The sequence below is a fragment of the Anomaloglossus baeobatrachus genome, chromosome 7 (assembly GCF_048569485.1).
Source record: "Anomaloglossus baeobatrachus isolate aAnoBae1 chromosome 7, aAnoBae1.hap1, whole genome shotgun sequence".
NCBI classification, from domain to species: Eukaryota; Metazoa; Chordata; class Amphibia; order Anura; family Aromobatidae; genus Anomaloglossus; species Anomaloglossus baeobatrachus.
The window spans coordinates 95,916,362-95,940,808 of record NC_134359.1 but is presented as its reverse complement, the minus strand read 5'-3'; the positions used below and the strand labels follow the sequence as shown (position 1 = coordinate 95,940,808).

The 24,447-nt window shown below is 48.2% G+C and overlaps 1 protein-coding gene across 2 annotated transcripts in view; it reads right to left on the bottom strand.

Annotated features, from left to right (window-relative positions):
* UBE2F (ubiquitin conjugating enzyme E2 F (putative)) overlaps positions 1–13,655 on the bottom strand; it is a 302,268-nt gene extending 288,613 nt beyond the window's left edge. Inside the window, exons 1-2 of one of the 2 annotated variants that reach the window (XM_075317487.1) lie at positions 13,461–13,655; positions 2,730–2,863 (exon numbers count right to left, since the gene is read on the bottom strand). In XM_075317487.1, coding sequence (XP_075173602.1) covers positions 2,730–2,847 — 118 coding nt within the window. In that variant the 5' untranslated portion in view covers positions 2,848–2,863; positions 13,461–13,655. The remainder of the gene's footprint in view (positions 1–2,729; positions 2,864–13,460) is intronic. The other variant, XM_075317488.1, reaches the window with a different exon arrangement.
* Positions 13,656–24,447: the final 10,792 nt, after the last annotated feature.

Sequence of the window (24,447 nt, the reverse complement as noted above, 5' to 3'; positions counted from 1 at the left end):
CTGCTCTCTCCTGCTTCCTGGACGGAAAATAATTCTCATGCATATGCAGTTATGTACTGCACAGCCGACCCGCAAGTAGCTGCAGAGGTCAAACAGAGGCGGCCGGAGACAGCATCGTGGAACAGATCTACACCATGGACAGCAGGAGCGAGGACAGGTGAGTATAATTGCCTGATCTACATGTGCTATCACTGATCATGGATAACACATGGAGAACATACGCGTGCCATGAATCACAGCACATGGAGTGACATACATTTTTAACACGTAAGAGAAAAATGTGTTTTTCACTGGTGTGTGAAACAGGCCTTAGGCTACATTCACATGACCATTCCATTTTTGCGGTCAGCAAAAAACAGTCAGGTTTATTCACAGATGCATCCGTGTGACATCCGTTCCGTATACTGTCCGTGTGTCATCTGTGTGTCTTCCGTTTTTTTGCGGACCGCAAAAAATAGAAGCAGCTAGAAAGATGAATACATTGATAGATATAGAGATAGATCGATGGATAGATAGAGAGAAAGCGATAGAGGGATAAATAGAGAGAGGCATACCTAGAGGGATAAATAGATGAGAAAGACATATATAATGTCCCACTACCCAGCATTTTGTAATCTTGCACCCTTTAGTGCCTTTCATGTGGCACTAAAGGGTGCTTAGCCTTGTATTTAGCCAAAAAATAATTAAAAAAAACGACGTGGGGTCCCCCCTATCTTTTGTAACCAGCTAGGGTAAAAGCAGACAGCTGCAAACCACAGCTGGCAGCTTCATCTTGGCTGGTAATCCAAAACAGAGGGCATCTCATGCTGTTATTTTAAATTAAATAAATAATTGAAAACAAAAAACATGGGGTCCCCCCCAAATTGCATCACCAGCCAAGGTAAAGCGGACAGCTGTGGTCTGGTATTCTCAGACTAGGGAGGTCCACAGTTATTGGACACTCCTCAGCCTAAAAATAGCAGGCCGCAGCCGCCCCAGAAGTGGTGCATAGATGTGCCAATCCTGGCGCTTCGCCCCAACTCATCCCGTTGCCCTGGTGCGGTGACAAACGAGGTAATATATGGGGTTGATACCAGCTGTGTAATATCACCTGACATCAAGCCCTGGGGTTAGTGATGTCAGGCGTCTATCAGATACCTGATATCACAAACCCAGTCAGTAATAAAAAATAAACAAAAAATTATTTGAAAAAACACTCCCCAACACATTCCGTCTTTCACCAATGGATTGGAAAGAACAATCAAATCCGGGTCTGGTGTAATCCAATAAGGGGGTCCCACGACGATCCATACTCACTGTTCCAGTCAACGAAGAACAGAATGTTCCCGATTGGCTGGGAGAGCAATGCAGTGACCTGAGCTAACATGAGGTCAGCCCAGGTCACTGCAGGGCATGACCAGCACTGACTTCAGGAGGATAGCTAGTTACATTACATTACCTGCGGTGATGTAAGCCGCTGCACTCCTGACGTCAGCGCTGGTCACTGACTTCTATGCCCGCTACGTTCTCAGATCACTTCTTGCGAGTGGCCCGTGACGTCACCGCTAATGACAGTCTCGGGCCACCCGCGAGAGGTGATGTGAGAAAGCGGTGGGCATAGAAGTCAGTGACAAGTGCTGACGTCAGGAGTGCAGGATATTGTCACAGCATGTAATGATCTCACCTACCCTCCTGATGGCAACGCTCATCTTTCCCGTGGCTGCTCGCACTGCAGTGCGGGCATATGCTGACCCTGTGGGCAGATGCTGACGCACTGCAGCGCGAGCAGTCGCGGGGCTGGACACAGAGTGCAGGGGCACCCGACAGAAGTCCCACGGATGTTCTATTGTGTGGCTTCCGGGGATTTTGCGGGCCCATTGACTTGTATTGAGTCACGGTCCGTTATTACGGAACAGAATAGGCCATGTTCCATAATAACGGAGCGGACATTCGGCATCCAATGTGTTTTTTGTAAAATCGGATGCACACGGAAGGGCTTCTATGTGCCATCCGATCCTACACAAAAGACACTGAAAAGATGGTCCTGTCAGTAGGTCTGCAAAAAAATAGAAACTGACCAGGACAGATGGAACGGTCATGTGAATGAGCACTTAGACAAAATTGTGAACAATATTTGAAAGACAAAGGCCTTTTGTGGACATAGAAAAAGTCTTAGATCTTTGAGGTAATCTTATGAAAAATGGGATCAAAAACTCAAGTGATGCATTTATATTTTTGTTCAGTATAACGTTTACAGACGCGCTGGATCTGCTCGAGAGGGACATAAATAGGATCTAAAGTACAGAGCCTACAAGTGCACTCGTTACCTAGGTAACCGACCATTCTGAAACCACGGAGTGGTCGGTAGCTTAGGCAACCATTTGTACGCTACAGAATTAAAATCATTCTTATTTTTACCAGCACTTTGCAATTTGAACTATTTTTAAAAACTTGGGTTCAAGCTCTGACCCGTTCATGCTTCCACCCGGCGAAAGCAACGCAGCGTCGGCCAGCGGAAGCAACGCAGGTCCATCAGTCGCAATCCGTCGTCCATACAAGTCTATGGGAAGCAGCGGAATCCGTTATGGATTCTGCTGTTTTCCAAAACGGCGGATTGCAACTGAAGGAAAACAACGCAAGTGTGAAACTAGCCTTACAACTGAGGAAGGATTTTTTTTACATTTTTTTTTTTTTTAAATAGCAATATATTTTTATTTATTTATTTATTTTAATTAAAAAGAAGGCATTACCTTTAACCAGTAATCTGTCTCGGACGGATACCCTGCGCGTGGAGTCAGAGGCTGTGCTGGATGCCCTGCTCCCTTTCATGCCATCGTCCCGCTTTAGCTTGCTTGCCAGCGTCAACATCCCGCTTTATTTTCACCTACAACGTAAGAGAATCACGTTACTTTCATCTTCGAAAAAAAAATCTTTCACATAATCTGCTTACAATTCTTAAATATACCTTCAGCCTAATAATCCTGTACAACTAATGGTGGAAAAGTATCGTGATTTTTAACCTACACAGTGAAAGCTGCAAATCTCAGGCTATGTTCACACAGGATGTTATTGCTGCATTTTTTTTAGCCTGGTTTTTGCCCTGTTTTTTTGCAACTCCATGCTAATTAAACTCTGACTTCACAATCCCAGCAAAACCTATCAGATTCCAGAAATCTCATGCACATGTGTACACACAAACACCTGCGTTTTTTCCTCTGACTGTTTTCACCTTGGTTTTTGCTCCGTTTTTGAAAGAATGAGCATGCAAATTCTTTTCACCGCCATTTTGCCGCAGCTTTTCACTTATACAAATCAATAAGGAAGTGCAAAACCGCGGCAAAAGCTCAAGTTATTTCCTGGCAAAAGATAAGGTTTTGCTGCAGAAAAAAAAAAAAACCTAATAAAACGCCCTGTGTGAACATGTGCGCACGTTGGGTTTTTTTGCTGCAGAGATGTTCTGCAGAAAAAACTGCACCGTATGGCAGAAAAACGCACCAAAAATTGAATGAGTTTTCGGGGCATTGTTTGTGTCATGTATTTTTGTTTTGTGAAATCATTGGCTTAAAGGGTGAAAAAAAATAAAAATAAAGAGAAAAAAAAAAAAAAAAAAAAAAATCGAACGCACCAACAACTGTCATGCTGCTTTTTTCTGCACCCAAAACTGAAATAAAAAAAACCAAAAAGAAGCAACGTGCGCACAGCATTTCAGGATTCTCATTGACTGTGCTTGTATAAAGATAGACATGCAGGTTTGGGTAACAAACTGTACCAAAACTGCACCAAAAAACGCAACGTGCGCACAAGGCAGCGAGTCCGATGGAATTGTGAAATCACATCTGATGATTTTCACATTATATTGTGATCTGTCATCTCCCATGCCTGCAACACAGAATCCTCCTATCTCTTTAAATTGGATTTTCTGTCTCTGGCTGCGAGTGACTTGCAACTTGTAAAATCACAGCTCTAAAATAGTAAGGTAACAACAAGCAGCACAAATGTTTTTTTGGGTTGCACAACGTATCTGAGAATTGCTGTTGTGTAACACGTCACAGTATAGCCCCAGCCTAAAGAGTAATAATGCACAAATAGGGAGAAACCTCATGAGACGCTGCCGTGACTCTTCTTACAATTCCCAGCTAAATACTCTGTCTTCTCTGAAATGTCAGTATGAAATCGCCTGACAGATTCCCTTTAAGGTATTAACAGGTTTGTCACTTCTTTTCGGCTTCCTGCCAGCAAATGATGACTGTTCAAACCAAGCACACGCACTCGGTGCATCATGACGGGGCTAACGTGCACCTTCCCACCTGCTTGTTTTCCATCCTTTTCTGGGGCTATGAAGCCAGAGCTGTGAATCACTGAAGAAGAGAGAGTGAAGATGGAGGGAAAACAAGCACAAGTGAAGGTGCTGGTGAACATTTAGCTGCGCCATGATGCCCAACCGCCTGTGCTTGGTTTGAACAGTCATCCTGTGCTGATAGAGTCTAGGAGAGGCAGCTTGGACCAGCAGCATGGTCACGCCGCTGCTCTGTAATGAATGTTCTGCCAGGCTGCTAACAGAGGCCGCAACTTGAGGTCACCGATATACACCGAGAACATCAGAAGTGCTAAAGACCTTGAAACAACTACCGGATATGAGACATGGCTGTCAGCCGTCCAGACAATCCCCGACACGCCACAAAAATAAGACATTAATTTACAATGTTTGAGATTTTTCTCCTCTTTTGTATGGACTTGTGACTATTTATCATTTTGCTGTCCTCAGTGACTGCAGCTGCTGTGGTCACTGCAGAATTATGGGCTGCAGACGTGGATCAGTAACAATCAATGATTAATTACTGCTTTCTAATCAGCCTGTAAAACTTTTGGCTGCATGTGAATTATGGATAAGTTGTCCAAAAAAAAAAAAAAAAAGAATAAAACAAGTTTGCAAATGTAATACACAAACAAAAGACCTGTTGCCAAGAAAACACGGCAATGAGTGCATCACAGGAAACTATCTAAAATCCACCAATCCTGTAGGACATACGTAATAACTAGTGATGAGCGGGCACTACCATGCTCGGGTGCTCAGTACTGGTAACTAGTGATGAGCGGGCACTACCATGCTCCTATGCCCAGATCTCATAACAAGCAGTTGGATGTTCAGATGGACACGACTCGAGCACCCAAGTATAATGGACGTCAATGGGGGACTTGAGCATTTTTCCAGATTTCCTGGAAAAATGCTTGAGTCCCCCCATTGACTTCCATTATACTTGGGTGCTCGAGTCGTGTCCATCTGAACATCCAACTGCTTGTTATGAGATCTGGGCATAGGAGCATGGTAGTGCCCGCTCATCACTAGTTACCAGTACTGAGCACCCGAGCATGGTAGTGCCCGCTCATCACTAGGTACGAGTACTGAGCACCCGAGCATGGTAGTGCTTGCTCATGACTAGGTACGGGTACCGAGCACCTGCGCATGGTAGTGCTCGCTCATCACTAGTTACAAGTTCCGAGCGTCATCACTAGTTACGAGTACTGAGCACCCGAGCATGGTAGTGCCCACTCATCACAGCATGCCCTAGTTTTATTGATCTGTACATTTCAAAAGGGAAACTAAAAAAAAACAAAACATACAGGAAAACCACTGTGTGCTGGGAGCATTCACAAGTTGGCACTCAGAAAGTGGGGAGATTGCATTTGAATTTTGTTATTGGCCAAGACTAATTTGACCCTGTGAATGAAGCAGTGGTCAGTCATATGCTTTTCTGCTTTCTGTTTATAGGAACAAACCCAATTTGTGTGTGTGGCATTACGTAATGATGTAAATGGAACCCATATTGATGACTATTATGATGATTATTATTCTGGGTATCGTTCTAAATCAGATTTTAGAACAAAAAAAAAAAAGTGAAGTTTGGCAGGCAGAAATTTTTCTTCCATTATAAAAAAAAAAAAAAAATCATGTAATGGACCCCCATAGAGGAACAGACAAACAATGTGCCAATGGAGATATGAACCGAGCCTTAAAGGAACATTGTTAGGAACAAGTGGATGAAAGAGAAAGCAGAATTTGACTTGTGGGTGGACAGGGCAGAGAGGATGAGGGGCCAGAGAATTGCATCACATTATTTTAGATTCGGGAACAAGGCAGGCTCGCTTCTGGCACGAATGGCAAAGGGAATAACTCCTTTAACCCCTTCAGCCCCCGGGCACTTTCCGTTTTTGCGTTTTTGTTTTTTGCTCCCCTTCTTCCGAGAGGCGTAACTTTTTTATTTTTCCATCAATCTTGCCATATGAGGGCTTGTTTTTTGCGGGACGCGTTGTACTTTTAAATGAAACCATAAGGTTTACCATATAGTGTACTGGAGAACAGCAAAAAAATTCCAAGTGTGGAAAAATTGCAAAAAAAGTGGGATTGTACAATAGTTTTTGGGATATTTTATTCACCGTGTTCACTATATGGTATAACTGATGTGTGGATGTGATGCCTCAGGTCGGTGCGAGTTTATAGACACCAAACATGTGTAGGTTTACTTGTATCTAAGGGGTTAAAAAAAATTCACAAGCTTGTCCGAAAAACGTGGCGCACGTTTTGCGCCATTTTCCAAAACCCGTAGCGTTCTCATTTTTCAGGATCTGAGGCTCAGTGATGGCTTATTTTTTGCGTCTCGACCTGACGTTCTTAACGGTACCATTTTTGCACAGATGCTACGTTTTGATCGCCTGTTATTGCATTTTGCGGCGACCAAAAAACGTAATTTTGGCGTTTGGAATTTTTTTGCCGCTACGCCGTTTACTGATCAGATTCATTGATTTTATATTTTGATAGATCAGGCATTTCTGAACGTGGCGATACCAAATATGTGTGTATTTTTTATTTTTTTAACCCTTTAATTTTCAATGGGGTGAAAGGGGGGTGATTTGAACTTTTAGGTTTTTTTATTTTTTTTTAATTTTTTAAAACTTTTTTTTTTACTTTTTTTTTTATTTTACTAGTCCCCCTAGGGGGCTATTGCGATCAGCAATCCGATCGCTCTGCACTATCTGCAGATCTCAGCTACAGAGCTGAGAACTGCAGATTTGCTGCTTCACTTTCAATGCCGGCTGTATTCCGGCATTGAGAGGAAGTGACTCATGTTAGCCACAGGCGTCATCACATGACCCTGTGCTACCATGGCAACCGCCGAAAGTCACGTGATCATGTCACGTGACTTCCGGCGGGGGCGGGGTAAGTCACTGTCATGGCGGCGCCCATATACATATCGCTGCCAAGACTTTGGCAGTGAAATGTAAGGGGTTAAAGGCCGCAGGTGGAAGCGATTCCACCCGCGGCTAGCAGGCACACATATCAGCTGTTGATAACAGCTGATATGTGCGCGTCTCGCCGCCGCCGACCGGCGGCAGGGGGCGGGGCTTACCGGCACACGATCCATGACGTATTCAGTACGTCATGGGTCGTTAAGGGGTTAACATCCATAACTCATTTGAGGGACCCATCTGGGGCTAGTCACAATGACCCAAAGAAAGTCAATGACATATTTGGAGAATTCTACAAAAAAACTATATGAACAAGGGCCAGCAAATGACACAGAAGGAGGCATGTTCCTAAACAATCTGTCATTACCCACAATTACGGAATCGGACAGGGAAATGTTAAATGCCCCAATAAACGAGGAGGAAGTGAGAATAGTTGTGAAAAACCTTAAAAATAACAAGGCCCCAGGCCCCGATGGAATGACGGGGGAATTTTATAAAATACTACAGGAAGATGTTATGCCCACTTTAGTAAAAGTTTTCAATTACACTCTCCAAAATAAAATTCTACTACAGTCTGGCCATATGGCGTATATAAAGGTAATACACAAACAAGGAAAAGACCCCTCGGACCCTTCATCATACAGGCGCATATCGCTGATAAATCAAGACATTAAAATAATCTCTAAAATCCTGGCAGACCGGCTAGCATTGGTCCTCCCATCGATAGTAGGACCACATCAAGTGGGATTCATTAAAAATAGGTCAGCAGTATTCAACATTCGCACAGTGTTGGCGGTACTAGATGGAACAAAAAGACCGGGCCTGATAAAGGGGAACCCTGCGTTATTGGCCTTAGACGCGGAAAAGGCCTTTGACAATGTAAATTGGCATTGGTTAAGGCTAGTATTAGATAAATTTGGCATAATGGGTACTTTTTGGAACTATATGGAGGCACTTTACGCTACGCCTGAAGCTAGAATTTCCACAATGGGCTTTCTGTCAAAATCTTTTCAGCTACAGAAGGGGACTAGGCAGGGGCGCCCCCTGTCCCCTCTTCGGTTTCACTTGGCCCTTGAACCACTAGCCCAATACTTAATAAAATCAGAAGATTTCTCAGGAATCAAGGTGGGGAATAGTGAGATAAAACTAACCTGCTTTGCAGACGATATGCTTTTATTTATGTCAGACCCAGACAACCATCTGAAGAAGGTAATAGACAAACTGGCGGACTTTGGCTCCTTTTCAGGCTACAGGATAAATATCAGTAAAAGTCAGATTCTATATTTGACACCCCTGGGAAACAAGCAATGTGAGGGAATAGAAGTAGCCATAGCCCCCCACTACATCACTTATTTAGGAATTATAATAGGCAGAGACTCAATGTCATTATATAGACTTAACTATCCACACCTAATTGAAAAAATAACTAAAGAGCTAGACAGGTGGAAAGATCTTTCCCTGTCCCTGTTTGGCAGAGCACATCTGATAAAGATGATCAGTTTCTCCCGCTTGCTCTATCCTCTACAAACTATTCCCTTACTGCTGAAACACACCGATATCAACAAGTTGCAAAAAGCGTTTGTAAAATTTTTATGGCAGGGAAAGAGACCAAGAGTAGCCTACTCAAAGCTGTGTCTACAGGAAAAAGACGGAGGGGTACAAATGCCCATGATTAGATTGTACAACTTAGCGGCGCTTGCCAGACATATAAAAGACTGGATCAATGGGACAAGCTTCTTTTCTAACGTTCAGCTGGAGAGGGCGCTAACAAGCCCTTTTAACTGTAGCGGTATTACATATGAAGCTAGATAAAATACCAACGTACGTGAAACAGAGCTGTTTCATAAAGGACACGGTGGGGGCCTGGGGAGCACTGAGAAAACTGTATAGACTCCCTTATTGTCTTTCAAAATTTACCCCGTTGTGGGAGGATCCAAATTTTACTCAAGGGTCTCGAAAATTATTTCAAGGATGGAAGCAGAGGGGGGTACGGAGGTTGGGTGATTTACTGAAAACAGAGGAGGGGAGAGTCCTGAGCTGGGCGGAGGTATCGGGAAAATTTAACATGGAAAATCTCCATTACCTACAATATTTACAAATAACAACACATTACACATCAGTGGTAAAAGAGGTCGGGAAGGCTGAGAAGAAGGGGAGTTTTGATGTATTGATTGGTCAGGGAGCGGGACATGAATCCCTTTCGATCATATACCAACGATTGAGAGATCAAGTACAGGGCCCCTGGAAAGAGCAAATATTTAAAACCTGGGAGACGGCTCTGGGCGATCCGGACATCTATGATGAAATTCTAAGGGGGTTGGAATCTGTTAAGAAAGTAATGATAAACGAACAATGGAGGGAGATGCAATTTAAGCTAGTACACAACGCAACATACGCCTTTAATATACCACATAGCAGCTCACCAGTGCATTTCTTGGACCATTGCCCTAAATGTGGACTCCATAAAGCAAAACTGTTTCACTGCATATGGGAATGCCCACAGGTGAGGGGGGTATGGGAGGAAGCGGTGGCGTACATATTGAGGATTTGGAAAGTAGTTATACCCGTCACCCCTCAGGCCTGTTTGTTTCACTGTATAGAAGCCCCTACGGAAACTGACAGAGCAAGTGCTCACATTCCAGGTGTAATACACGTAGTATTGCTGGTAGTCAAGAAATGCCTACTTAGGAATTGGCTGATAAGACAGACACCGAGAAATACAGAAATAGTTGATACCCTAAAAACAATAATGATGTACGACAAACTGGATTCGGAGAAACATAAGGAGAAGTCCACTAAAAGATTCTTCAAAAAGTGGAGAACATTTATTGAGCAAAGCTTCACACAGACGGAAATCACCCAGTTAATTAAAGCACTTGAACACACGGCTTGGTATTGTGTGGAAGACACTGCAGGGACACTAAAGATAGGGAGCATCCAAAGGACCAACTGAAGGGAACAAATAGGTTAGGTTGTTAAGTTAGAGTAAATTATTGTTAACATAATTCTATGGAGATGAAATTGTTGTGACAATGAAAAAGAAAATGATGTAACAGAAGCATTGCACGATCCGGAGACATTTTATGGAATGTAACAACATGTTCTCTTGTTGATGATATGTGCTTGCTGACATCAAATAAAATATGTTTAAAAAAAAAAGGAACATTGTGAAGTTGTCTCCTGAGCATTTCGTAGTTCTGCAGTCTCATTACCACCTGATTTCTGGCTAGTCAGGCTCTCCTTGATTGCCAGTTCTGGTGACGAGCAGAGCTGTAGTATTCGTAGAACTATAAAGCTTAGCAGACGTTCTGCATTCACATTCAGCTGTCAGTGGTTTGTCCTGCAGTCTACACTGCTATCACTATATTTCCACACATATAGTGCATTTGTACAAGCACACTGCTCCAGACAGTGAGAGCCCTGATTAGAACAGCTCTGAATGCAGCCGATGATGCTAGCGGGTGATTTTGCAAGATTTGTAACATCAGCCTGTAAGGACCTGGGGGGGGGCATGGTGAACCTCAATCTGTAGTGTAGACATCAAGGGAAGGAAAGAAGTGGCTGGGACCTTAGGAGGACATTACCCTCCTGGAATGTAACCATTCTGCATTGTTGGCCATGCTCTAATAGCCCATCATCTTAGAAACCAGCTACAGCTATGCCAGTCTACAGCTGGTTTCCAAAATGCTCACAAGAGAATGGCAATAGGAAGAAAGAATTGCAATCTTAGTTATTTTATGCTGTCTAAAACATTTTAATAACATGAGAATAGCCCTTTAAATAATTGAAGACACGTTGCATGGGGCTGTATTGTACAACAACCATTCCCGATCAGCACAAAAATGTCAGTGCGAAAAATAGCAATAATTCTCGTGATACTCTGTGATCAGAGGTAGAGGATGGATGTATACTAGGCCCACAGCTAGACATGAGCGAACCCATGGAAGTTTGGTTTGGCAGGTTCAGATGGAATTTAGGTAAAGTTCTGTTCGGGATGTAGACTTCACCTGAACGCCATCAACACCTCCCAACGCCGATCACACTGCCGTTACCCCAATACGAGCAGTTCAAACAGTGCAAGCGGCTCACACTGAGCCGAGCACAGAGTGCACCCGAGCACAGAGTGCACCCGAGCACAGAGTGCACCCGAGCACAGCGACGCTCACGCAAGTGATCTGCATACGAACACCGAACTCTGTTGGGGGGGGGGGGGGGGGAGGTGAAAGCATCACTCAGCTCTACTCACAGTTCCCTCACAGGGAATCTTCCCAGCAGTATCACCGTCAGAAACAACCACATTACAGGGTAGTTTGTAATAAGAAGCCAGGCCTCGTGTAAGGTCTTGAGAAACTTGTATAAAGTTTATGCCCACGACTTTCTTCCTGGAAGCCTGCTACTGGCCACGTATCTGTCCCCGCAACTCTCCTTCCGATGGAACATGTGTTGGGTGGTCGGGAACTAAGGATCCATTGTGCTAAAATCCCAAGGCAGACAAGCGGCCTATTCCACCGTCCAAAATGAGATCACTCACATGTTCAGGGGAGCCAATAGCGCAGGTGTATTTTGTTTTCTTTTTTTAGGAATAGCTTTTGGTTGACCAAGCATTTTCTGGAAAAGGCGCCCGCAGCCCACGGCCGCCCCTAGTCAAGGCGGGGGGGGGGGGGGGGGACGCAGCCCACAGCCGCCCCTAGTCAAAGGGGGGGACGCAGCCCACAGCCGCCCCTAGTCAAGGGGGGGGGGGACGCAGCCCACAGCCGCCCCTAGTCAAGGGGGGGGGGGGACGCAGCCCACAGCCGCCCCTAGTCAAGGGGGGGGGGGGACGCAGCCCACAGCCGCCCCTAGTCAAGGGGGGGACGCAGCCCACAGCCTCCCCTAGTCAAGGGGGGGACGCAGCCCACAGCCTCCCCTAGTCAAGGGGGGGACGCAGCCCACAGCCGCCCCTAGTCAAGGGGGGGACGCAGCCCACAGCCGCCCCTAGTCAAGGGGGGGGACGCAGCCCACAGCCGCCCCTAGTCAAGGGGGGGGACGCAGCCCACAGCCGCCCCTAGTCAAGGGGGGGACGCAGCCCACAGCCGCCCCTAGTCAAGGGGGGGGACGCAGCCCACAGCCGCCCCTAGTCAAGGGGGGGGACGCAGCCCACAGCCGCCCCTAGTCAAGGGGGGACGCAGCCCACAGCCGCCCCTAGTCAAGGGGGGGGACGCAGCCCACAGCCGCCCCTAGTCAAGGGGGGGGACGCAGCCCACAGCCGCCCCTAGTCAAGGGGGGGGACGCAGCCCACAGCCGCCCCTAGTCAAGGGGGGGACGCAGCCCACAGCCGCCCCTAGTCAAGGGGGGGGACGCAGCCCACAGCCGCCCCTAGTCAAGGGGGGGACGCAGCCCACAGCCGCCCCTAGTCAAGGGGGGGGACGCAGCCCACAGCCGCCCCTAGTCAAGGGGGGGACGCAGCCCACAGCCGCCCCTAGTCAAGGGGGGGGACGCAGCCCACAGCCGCCCCTAGTCAAGGGGGGGGACGCAGCCCACAGCCGCCCCTAGTCAAGGGGGGACGCAGCCCACAGCCGCCCCTAGTCAAGGGGGGGGACGCAGCCCACAGCCGCCCCTAGTCAAGGGGGGGACGCAGCCCACAGCCGCCCCTAGTCAAGGGGGGGGACGCAGCCCACAGCCGCCCCTAGTCAAGGGGGGGGACGCAGCCCACAGCCGCCCCTAGTCAAGGGGGGGGACGCAGCCCACAGCCGCCCCTAGTCAAGGGGGGGGACGCAGCCCACAGCCGCCCCTAGTCAAGGGGGGGGACGCAGCCCACAGCCGCCCCTAGTCAAGGGGGGGGACGCAGCCCACAGCCGCCCCTAGTCAAGGGGGGGACGCAGCCCACAGCCGCCCCTACAGTTGGCCAGACCTGTGGCCAAAAATCCTAATTACTTGCGACAACCTATGATCCTGGTGGCGATAATGAGACACCATGTGACCAGAGTCTGTATGTACAGGTTGGCATACAACCCAGCTGAGACATGGTGACTGTGAGGTACACTGGCCCCGGCACACGGGACAATCTGTCCCGGCCACTGCCGCCTCATCACTGACAGCTTACAGCAGACAGCACAGCGCCCCCTGTGGCTGCCAACACAGAGGAGCGACCACCATGTATCACTGCACCAAGCACGGGGCAGTACAGGGGGCACCAGCCCTAATATAGCAGACATGACAGCTTCACATCCACAGGAGGCTGAGCACTCAGTATGTACCGGCACTGTCACCTGCCCTCAGCCTCTGCTCCGGGGATCAGCTGCCGGCTCCGTCACGTTCCGCTTCACCAGCGGCTGCACTGAGTCTGTGTGAAGCCGGCCCGCGCCTCACTTCTGCACCAACGACGCCATCTTCTTTCGGTAAAAGCTAAATCCTAAGAAGCAAAAGGACCTTTGGTGACGTCACGGCCATGTGACCAGTCACATGTGTGGGAGGACTCCGAAAGCCGGCAAGGGCCGCAGGGGAGTCACGTGCTCTCCATTTATCATAAAGAAAGTGTACGAGCGAGTGATAGATGTGTCTGCCCTGCACAGTGTGCTGTATGTATGTATATAGCCAGCCCTGCACAGTGTGCTGTATCTATCTATCTATGTATGTATATAGCCAGCCCTGCACAGTGTGCTGTATGTATGTATATAGCCAGCCCTGCACAGTGTGCTGTATGTATGTATATAGCCAGCCCTGCACAGTGTGCTGTATGTATGTATATAGCCAGCCCTGCACAGTGTGCTGTATGTATGTATATAGCCAGCCCTGCACAGTGTGCTGTATGTATGTATATAGCCAGCCCTGCACAGTGTGCTGTATCTATCTATCTATGTATGTATAGCCAGCCCTGCACAGTGTGCTGTATGTATGTATATAGCCAGCCCTGCACAGTGTGCTGTATGTATGTATATAGCCAGCCCTGCACAGTGTGCTGTATGTATGTATATAGCCAGCCCTGCACAGTGTGCTGTATGTATGTATATAGCCAGCCCTGCACAGTGTGCTGTATGTATGTATATAGCCATCCCTGCACAGTGTGCTGTATGTATGTATATAGCCAGCCCTGCACAGTGTGCTGTATGTATGTATATAGCCAGCCCTGCACAGTGTGCTGTATGTATGTATATAGCCAGCCCTGCACAGTGTGCTGTATGTATGTATATAGCCAGCCCTGCACAGTGTGCTGTATGTATGTATATAGCCAGACCTGCACAGTGTGCTGTATGTATGTATATAGCCATCCCTGCACAGTGTGCTGTATGTATGTATATAGCCAGCCCTGCACAGTGTGCTGTATGTATGTATATAGCCAGCCCTGCACAGTGTGCTGTATGTATGTATATAGCCAGCCCTGCACAGTGTGCAGTATGTATATATATAGCCAGCCCTGCACAGTGTGCTGTATGTATGTATATAGCCAGCCCTGCACAGTGTGCTGTATGTATGTATATAGCCAGCCCTGCACAGTGTGCTGTATGTATGTATATAGCCAGTCCTGCACAGTGTGCTGTATGTATGTATATAGCCAGCCCTGCACAGTGTGCTGTATGTATGTATGTATATAGCCAGCCCTGCACAGTGTGCTGTATGTATGTATATAGCCAGCCCTGCACAGTGTGCTGTATGTATGTATATAGCCAGCCCTGCACAGTGTGCTGTATGTATGTATATAGCCAGCCCTGCACAGTGTGTTGTATGTATGTATGTATATAGCCAGCCATGCACAGTGTGCTGTATGTATGTATATAGCAGCCCTGCACAGTGTGCTGTATGTATATAGCCAGCCTGCACAGTGTGCTGTATGTATGTATATAGCCAGCCCTGCACAGTGTGCTGTATGTATGTATATAGCCAGTCCCTGCACAGTGTGCTGTATGTATGTATATAGCCAGCCCTGCACAGTGTGCTGTATGTATGTATATAGCCAGCCCTGCACAGTGTGCTGTATGTATGTATATAGCCAGCCCTGCACAGTGTGCTGTGTGTATGTATATAGCCAGCCCTGCACAGTGTGCTGTGTGTATGTATATAGCCAGCCCTGCACAGTGTGCTGTATGTATGTATATAGCCAGCCCTGCACAGTGTGCTGTATGTATGTATATAGCCAGCCCTGCACAGTGTGCTGTATGTATGTATATAGCCAGCCCTGCACAGTGTGCTGTGTGTATGTATATAGCCAGCCCTGCACAGTGTGCTGTGTGTATGTATATAGCCAGCCCTGCACAGTGTGCTGTGTGTATGTATATAGCCAGCCCTGCACAGTGTGCTGTATGTATGTATATAGCCAGCCCTGCACAGTGTGCTGTATGTATGTATATAGCCAGCCCTGCACAGTGTGCTGTATGTATGTATATAGCCAGCCCTGCACAGTGTGCTGTATGTATGTATATAGCCAGCCCTGCACAGTGTGCTGTATGTATGTATGTATGTATGTATGTATGTATATAGCCAGCCCTGCACAGTGTGCTGTGTGTATGTATATAGCCAGCCCTGCACAGTGTGCTGTATGTATGTATATAGCCAGCCCTGCACAGTGTGCTGTATGTATGTATATAGCCAGCCCTGCACAGTGTGCTGTGTGTATGTATATAGCCAGCCCTGCACAGTGTGCTGTATGTATGTATATAGCCAGCCCTGCACAGTGTGCTGTATGTATGTATATAGCCAGCCCTGCACAGTGTGCTGTATGTATATAGCCAGCCCTGCACAGTGTGCTGTATGTATGTATATAGCCAGCCCTGCACAGTGTGCTGTATGTATGTATATAGCCAGTCCTGCACAGTGTGCTGTATGTATGTATATAGCCAGCCCTGCACAGTGTGCTGTATGTATGTATATAGCCAGCCCTGCACAGTGTGCTGTATGTATGTATATAGCCAGCCCTGCACAGTGTGCTGTGTGTATGTATATAGCCAGCCCTGCACAGTGTGCTGTGTGTATGTATATAGCCAGCCCTGCACAGTGTGCTGTATGTATGTATATAGCCAGCCCTGCACAGTGTGCTGTATGTATGTATATAGCCAGCCCTGCACAGTGTGCTGTATGTATGTATATAGCCAGCCCTGCACAGTGTGCTGTATGTATGTATATAGCCAGCCCTGCACAGTGTGCTGTATGTATGTATATAGCCAGCCCTGCACAGTGTGCTGTATGTATGTATGTATGTATGTATATAGCCAGCCCTGCACAGTGTGCTGTGTGTATGTATATAGCCAGCCCTGCACAGTGTGCTGTATGTATGTATATAGCCAGCCCTGCACAGTGTGCTGTATGTATGTATATAGCCAGCCCTGCACAGTGTGCTGTGTGTATGTATATAGCCAGCCCTGCACAGTGTGCTGTATGTATGTATATAGCCAGCCCTGCACAGTGTGCTGTATGTATGTATATAGCCAGCCCTGCACAGTGTGCTGTATGTATATAGCCAGCCCTGCACAGTGTGCTGTATGTATGTATATAGCCAGCCCTGCACAGTGTGCTGTATGTATGTATATAGCCAGTCCTGCACAGTGTGCTGTATGTATGTATATAGCCAGCCCTGCACAGTGTGCTGTATGTATGTATATAGCCAGCCCTGCACAGTGTGCTGTATGTATGTATATAGCCAGCCCTGCACAGTGTGCTGTGTGTATGTATATAGCCAGCCCTGCACAGTGTGCTGTGTGTATGTATATAGCCAGCCCTGCACAGTGTGCTGTATGTATGTATATAGCCAGCCCTGCACAGTGTGCTGTATGTATGTATATAGCCAGCCCTGCACAGTGTGCTGTATGTATGTATATAGCCAGCCCTGCACAGTGTGCTGTGTGTATGTATATAGCCAGCCCTGCACAGTGTGCTGTGTGTATGTATATAGCCAGCCCTGCACAGTGTGCTGTATGTATGTATATAGCCAGCCCTGCACAGTGTGCTGTATGTATGTATATAGCCAGCCCTGCACAGTGTGCTGTATGTATGTATATAGCCAGCCCTGCACAGTGTGCTGTATGTATGTATATAGCCAGCCCTGCACAGTGTGCTGTATGTATGTATATAGCCAGCCCTGCACAGTGTGCTGTATGTATGTATATAGCCAGCCCTGCACAGTGTGCTGTGTGTATGTATATAGCCAGCCCTGCACAGTGTGCTGTATGTATGTATATAGCCAGCCCTGCACAGTGTGCTGTGTGTATGTATATAGCCAGCCCTGCACAGTGTGCTGTATGTATGTATATAGCCAGCCCTGCACAGTGTGCTGTATGTATGTATATAGCCAGCCCTGCACAGTGTGCTGTATGTATGTATATAGCCAGCCCTGCACAGTGTGCTGTATGTATGTATATAGCCAGCCCTGCACAGTGTGCTGTATGTATGTATATAGCCAGCCCTGCACAGTGTGCTGTATGTATGTATATAGCCAGCCCTGCACAGTGTGCTGTATGTATGTATATAGCCAGCCCTGCACAGTGTGCTGTATGTATGTATATAGCCAGCCCTGCACAGTGTGCTGTATGTATGTATATAGCCAGCCCTGCACAGTGTGCTGTATGTATGTATATAGCCAGCCCTGCACAGTGTGCTGTATGTATGTATGTATGTATGTATGTATGTATGTATATAGCCAGCCCTGCACAGTGTGCTGTGTGTATGTATATAGCCAGCCCTGCACAGTGTGCTGTATGTATGTATATAGCCAGCCCTGCACAGTGTGCTGTATGTATGTATATAGCCAGCCCTGCACAGTGTGCTGTATGTATGTATATAGCCAGCCCTGCACAGTGTGCTGTATGTATGTATATAGCCAGCCCTGCACAGTGTGCTGTATGTATGTATATAGCCAGCCCTGCACAGTGTGCTGTATGTATGTATATAGCCAGCCCTGCACAGTGTGCTGTATGTATGTATATAGCCAGCCCTGCACAGTGTGCTGTATGTATGTATATAGCCAGCCCTGCACAGTGTGCTGTATCTATCTATCTATGTATGTATAGCCAGCCCTGCACAGTGTGCTGTATGTATGTATATAGCCAGCCCTGCACAGTGTGCTGTATGTATGTATATAGCCAGCCCTGCACAGTGTGCTGTATGTATGTATATAGCCAGCCCTGCACAGTGTGCTGTATGTATGTATATAGCCAGCCCTGCACAGTTTGCTGTATGTATGTATATAGCCAGCCCTGCAGTGTGCTGTATGTATGTATATAGCCAGCCCTGCACAGTGTGCTGTATCTATCTATGTATGTATAGCCAGCCCTGCACAGTGTGCTGTATGTATGTATATAGCCAGCCCTGCACAGTGTGCTGTATGTATGTATATAGCCAGCCCTGCACAGTGTGCTGTATGTATGTATATAGCCAGCCCTGCACAGTGTGCTGTATGTATGTATATAGCCAGCCCTGCACAGTGTGCTGTATGTATGTATATAGCCAGCCCTGCACAGTGTGCTGTATGTATGTATATAGCCAGCCCTGCACAGTGTGCTGTATGTATGTATATAGCCAGCCCTGCACAGTGTGCTGTATGTATGTATATAGCCAGCCCTGCACAGTGTGCTGTATGTATGTATATAGCCAGCCCTGCACAGTGTGCTGTATGTATGTATGTATGTATATAGCCAGCCCTGCACAGTGTGCTGTATGTATGTATGTATGTATATAGCCAGCCCTGCACAGTGTGCTGTATGTATGTATGTATGTATATAGCCAGACCTGCACAGTGTGCTGTATGTATGTATATAGCCAGCCCTGCACAGTGTGCTGTATGTATGTATATAGCCAGCCCTGCACAGTGTGCTGTATGTATGTATGTATGTATATAGCCAGCCCTACACAGTGTGCTGTATGTATGTATGTATGTATATAGCCAGCCCTGCATAGTGTGCTGTATGTATGTATATAGCCAGACCTGCACAGTGTGCTGTATGTATGTATGTATATAACCAGCCCTGCACAGTGTGCTGTATGTATGTATATAGCCAGCCCTGCACAGTGTGCTGTATGTATGTATATAGCCAGCCCTGCACAGTGTGCTGTATGTATGTATATAGCCAGCCCTGCACAGTGTGCTGTATGTATGTATATAGCCAGCCCTGCACAGTGTGCAGTATGTATATATATAGCCAGCCCTGCACAGTGTGCTGTATGTATGTATGTATGTATGTATGTATATAGCCAGCCCTGCACAGTGTGCTGTATGTATGTATGTATATAGCCAGCCCTGCACAGTGTGTTGTATGTATGTATGTATATAGCCAGCCCTGCACAGTGTGCTGTATGTATGCATATAGCCAGCCCTGCACAGTGTGCTGTATGTATGTATATAGCCAGCCCTGCACAGTGTGCTGTATGTATATAGCCAGCCCTGCACAGTGTGCTGTATGTATGTATATAGCCAGCCCTGCACAGTGTGCTGTATGTATGTATATAGCCAGCCCTGCACAGTGTGCTGTATGTATGTATATAGCCAGCCCTGCACAGTGTGCTGTATGTATGTATATAGCCAGCCCTGCACAGTGTGCTGTATGTATGTATATAGCCAGCCCTGCACAGTGTGCTGTATGTATGTATATAGCCAGCCCTGCACAGTGTGCTGTATGTATGTATATAGCCAGCCCTGCACAGTGTGCTGTATGTATGTATATAGCCAGCCCTGCACAGTGTGCTGTATGTATGTATGTATATATATAGCCAGCCCTGCACAGTGTGCTGTATGTATGTATATAGCCAGCCCTGCACAGTGTGCTGTATGTATGTATATAGCCAGCCCTGCACAGTGTGCTGTATGTATATAGCCAGCCCTGCACAGTGTGCTGTATGTATATAGCCAGCCCTGCACAGTGTGCTGTATGTATGTATATAGCCAGACCTGCACAGTGTGCTGTATGTATGTATATAGCCAGCCCTGCACAGTGTGCTGTATGTATGTATATAGCCAGCCTTGCACAGTGTGCTATATGTATGTATATAGCCAGCCCTGCACAGTGTGCTGTATGTATGTATATAGCCAGCCCTGCACAGTGTGCTGTATGTATGTATATAGCCAGCCTTGCACAGTGTGCTATATGTATGTATATAGCCAGACCTGCACAGTGTGCTGTATGTATGTATATAGCCAGCCCTGCACAGTGTGCTGTATGTATGTATATAGCCAGCCCTGCACAGTGTGCTGTATGTATGTATATAGCCAGCCTTGCACAGTGTGCTGTATGTATGTATATAGCCAGCCCTGCACAGTGTGCTGTATGTATGTATATAGCCAGACCTGCACAGTGTGCTGTATGTATGTATATAGCCAGCCCTGCACAGTGTGCTGTATGTATGTATATAGCCAGCCCTGCACAGTGTGCTGTATGTATGTATATAGCCAGCCTTGCACAGTGTGCTGTATGTATGTATATAGCCAGCCCTGCACAGTGTGCTGTATGTATATAGCCAGCCCTGCACAGTGTGCTGTATGTATATAGCCAGCCCTGCACAGTGTGCTGTATGTATATAGCCAGCCCTGCACAGTGTGCTGTATGTATATAGCCAGCCCTGCACAGTGTGCTGTATGTATATAGCCAGCCCTGCACAGTGTGCTGTATGTATGTATATAGCCAGACCTGCACAGTGTGCTGTATGTATGTATATAGCCAGTCCTGCACAGTGTGCTGTATGTATGTATATAGCCAGCCCTGCACAGTGTGCTGTATGTATGTATATAGCCAGCCCTGCACAGTGTGCTGTATGTATGTATGTATATAGCCAGCCCTGCACAGTGTGCTGTATGTATGCATATAGCCAGCCCTGCACATTGTGCTGTATGTATGTATGTATGTATGTATGTATATAGCCAGCCCTGCACAGTGTGCTGTATGTATGTATATAGCCAGCCCTGCACAGTGTGCTGTATGTATATAGCCAGCCCTGCACAGTGTGCTGTATGTATGTATGTATATAGCCAGCCCTGCACAGTGTGCTGTATGTATGCATATAGCCAGCCCTGCACATTGTGCTGTATGTATGTATGTATGTATGTATGTATATAGCCATCCCTGCACAGTGTGCTGTATGTATATAGCCAGCCCTGCACAGTGTGCTGTATGTATGTATATAGCCAGCCCTGCACAGTGTGCTGTATGTATGTATATAGCCAGCCCTGCACAGTGTGCTGTATGTATATAGCCAGCCCTGCACAGTGTGCTGTATGTATGTATATGTATATAGCCAGCCCTGCACAGTGTGCTGTATGTATGTATATAGCCAGCCCTGCACTGTGTGCTGTATGTATATAGCCAGCCCTGCACAGTGTGCTGTATGTATGTATATAGCCAGCCCTGCACAGTGTGTTGTATGTATGTATCTATATAGCCAGCCCTGCACAGTGTGCTGTATGTATGTATATAGCCAGACCTGCACAGTGTGCTGTATGTATGTATATAGCCAGCCCTGCACAGTGTGCTGTATGTATGTATATAGCCAGCCCTGCACAGTGTGCTGTGTGTATGTATATAGCCAGCCCTGCACAGTGTGTTGTATGTATGTATGTATATAGCCAGCCCTGCACAGTGTGCTGTATGTATGTATATAGCCAGCCCTGCACAGTGTGCTGTATGTATGTATATAGCCAGCCCTGCACAGTGTGCTGTATGTATGTATATAGCCAGCCCTGCACAGTGTGCTGTATGTATGTATATAGCCAGCCCTGCACAGTGTGTTGTATGTATGTATGTATATAGCCAGCCCTGCACAGTGTGCTGTATGTATGTATGTATGTATATAGCCAGACCTGCACAGTGTGCTGTATGTATGTATATAGCCAGCCCTGCACAGTGTGCTGTATGTATGTATATAGCCAGCCCTGCACAGTGTGTTGTATGTATGTATGTATGTATATAGCCAGCCCTGCACAGTGTGCTGTATGTATGTATGTATGTATATAGCCAGACCTGCACAGTGTGCTGTATGTATGTATATAGCCAGCCCTGCACAGTGTGCTGTATGTATGTATATGTGGCGCCCCTGACCTGGTCAGGCACCACTGAGTACTGCACCCATGCTGGGGACAGTACAACACAGGTAATCCAGAAGGCTGACCGAGGTGTGACTACACAGGCGCATAGTGATCAGGTCTCACACATGTACCTTTGAGAGGACCCCTGGGGATCCCAGGAGGGGGCAAAGCCTTCACCTCCACTGGAATAGTGGAGGGGGTAAAACGCCTCCATCTCCACTCAAGGGGTGTGGTGGAGAGCCTGGTTGCTAGGTGGCGTAGGCAAGAACAGGAGAGGAGGAGCAGTGAGCCGGCTCAGTGTGCAGTCCAGGGAGAGCAGATGTCAGGAGCAGACCCCTGGGGCTGTTGCAGTCTGACAGCGTCCGCGCAGTGGCTACCGACGGGGGAGAACGGTCACCTAGTAGTGCTACCCGAAATCCATCTTCAGCTAAAGAGAGAGCAACGGAGTGGGAAGTAAGGAGACTGCTAGGGAGTTACCAGGCCCAAACGGGTAGTAGGTCCCAGTGCAGGGATAGATCCACCTTTCCTTGCCAAACCTGCTTGAGGGGGCACTTCACACCCCCAAGATCACACTACAAAGTCCGCAGCCACGTCGCCACAGTTAGGGCCCATAGTTCACAGGAGGCAAGCAGCCGGAGTGTCCTGGTCCAGGCTACAAGCAAACGGACAAAACGAAGGGGAGAGAGGCTTCAGCAACTTCCCTGGGTGACCCCCATAGGGACTAAAAGTCGGGGTTACCCCAAAACGCAAAGGGCTAAGGAAGGCGAGTCGGTAGTCACCCTCATCAGTCAGCCCGAAGGACACCTGGTTCAAGCCTGGTTCATCCCAGCTACGCCCGGGTTACTCACTCTGCCACCTTCTGTGAGTAAAACCCCTGAAAGACATCCTGCTTGTGTGGAGTTATTCTGCGCCTTGTGGTTCTACACACCTACACAGGGCCCTGGGGCTTGCCTCACTCTCAGGAGGCTATTCCAACTGACTGCACCCACCATCAGCCCCAGGCGTCCCTTAATCTGCAGTGGCGGTCCCCACTGACCGCAATTCTGAGAGTGGCGTCACGACAAATAGAAGATTTCCTACCTGTGACAAGATCCAGCCGAGTGGAGTCCCTGAAGGTAATGCACCGACACAACACCTGTGGGGCTTCACATCTGGCGTCACGAACAGGATAAGGACTAGACCTGTTCAGACAGGTGACCATGTGCCTGGGCGGTCCGCTTGAAAAATTGGAAGCGCCGCCATATTGCCACCATGAAAAGCGCGCTGAAAAACAACAGCAGCCCGCGCTGGGAGAAGTTACCGCCCACGAAGAGGTGTGGCTACCCAGAGATCCCCTGCAGAGTTCTGACCTCGCAAGTGAAGAGAGCGGAAGCGTTCAGAGACGTCGGGACAGAAAGGGAGCCAGAAGTCTGCTGCTAGAGAAAATGGCGTCTGAACACAGAGACCCAGAGCCAGGCTCCGCTGCCTGGTGGTGTCGGGAGCTTGCCGAGTTCTGCGATCAACTGGAGGCCAGGGTCGGAAGGCAGATCAGAGAGGGACGTGCGGAGTTTCTGGAAATGACCGCGGCGGTTCAGGCCTATGAGGGGAGAGCCGCGCGCCGAGTGCCAGACCGGGCGGTGACGACTCAGACCCCGATGCTGCCAACGATGGGTGAGTCCAGTGTTGCCCCTGCCAGCGCGAGTGCCCCGACCCCTGCTGCCATGCCCGCGGTCCCTGAAGAGGCGTCCGGCGCGGCGACGCTGAAGCAGGCCGCAGCCACGCCAGGTGCAGCCCGCCAAGCCCAGGCCGCCGCAGCGATGCCCTGCTCGGCCCACCGAGACCCGGTCCCTGCAGCAACGCCCAGTCCGGCCCGCAAAGATCCGGCTGCCGCCGCGACCCTTATCCACGCCGCAGGTGTGACGCTGACCCAGGCCGCCGCCATGCTAGGCCCGGCCCGCCAAGACCAGGCCGCCGCCATGTCAGGCGCGGCCCGCCAAGACCAGGCCGCCGCCATGCCAGGCGCGGCCCGCCAAGACCAGGCCGCCGCCATGCCAGGCGCGGCCCGCCAAGACCAGGCCGCCGCCATGCAGGGCGCGGCCCGCCAAGAAAAGACAGACGTACCATTGTTTACCCCGGCCTGTAAGGCCAGAGCGGACACCGCTCCCCAGTCTAAGGAAGTCCCTGCTAGGAAGTCCCTGATAGGTGCGGACCCCGAATACTATATAGCCAGCTCTGCACAGTGTGCTGTATGTATGTATGTATGTATA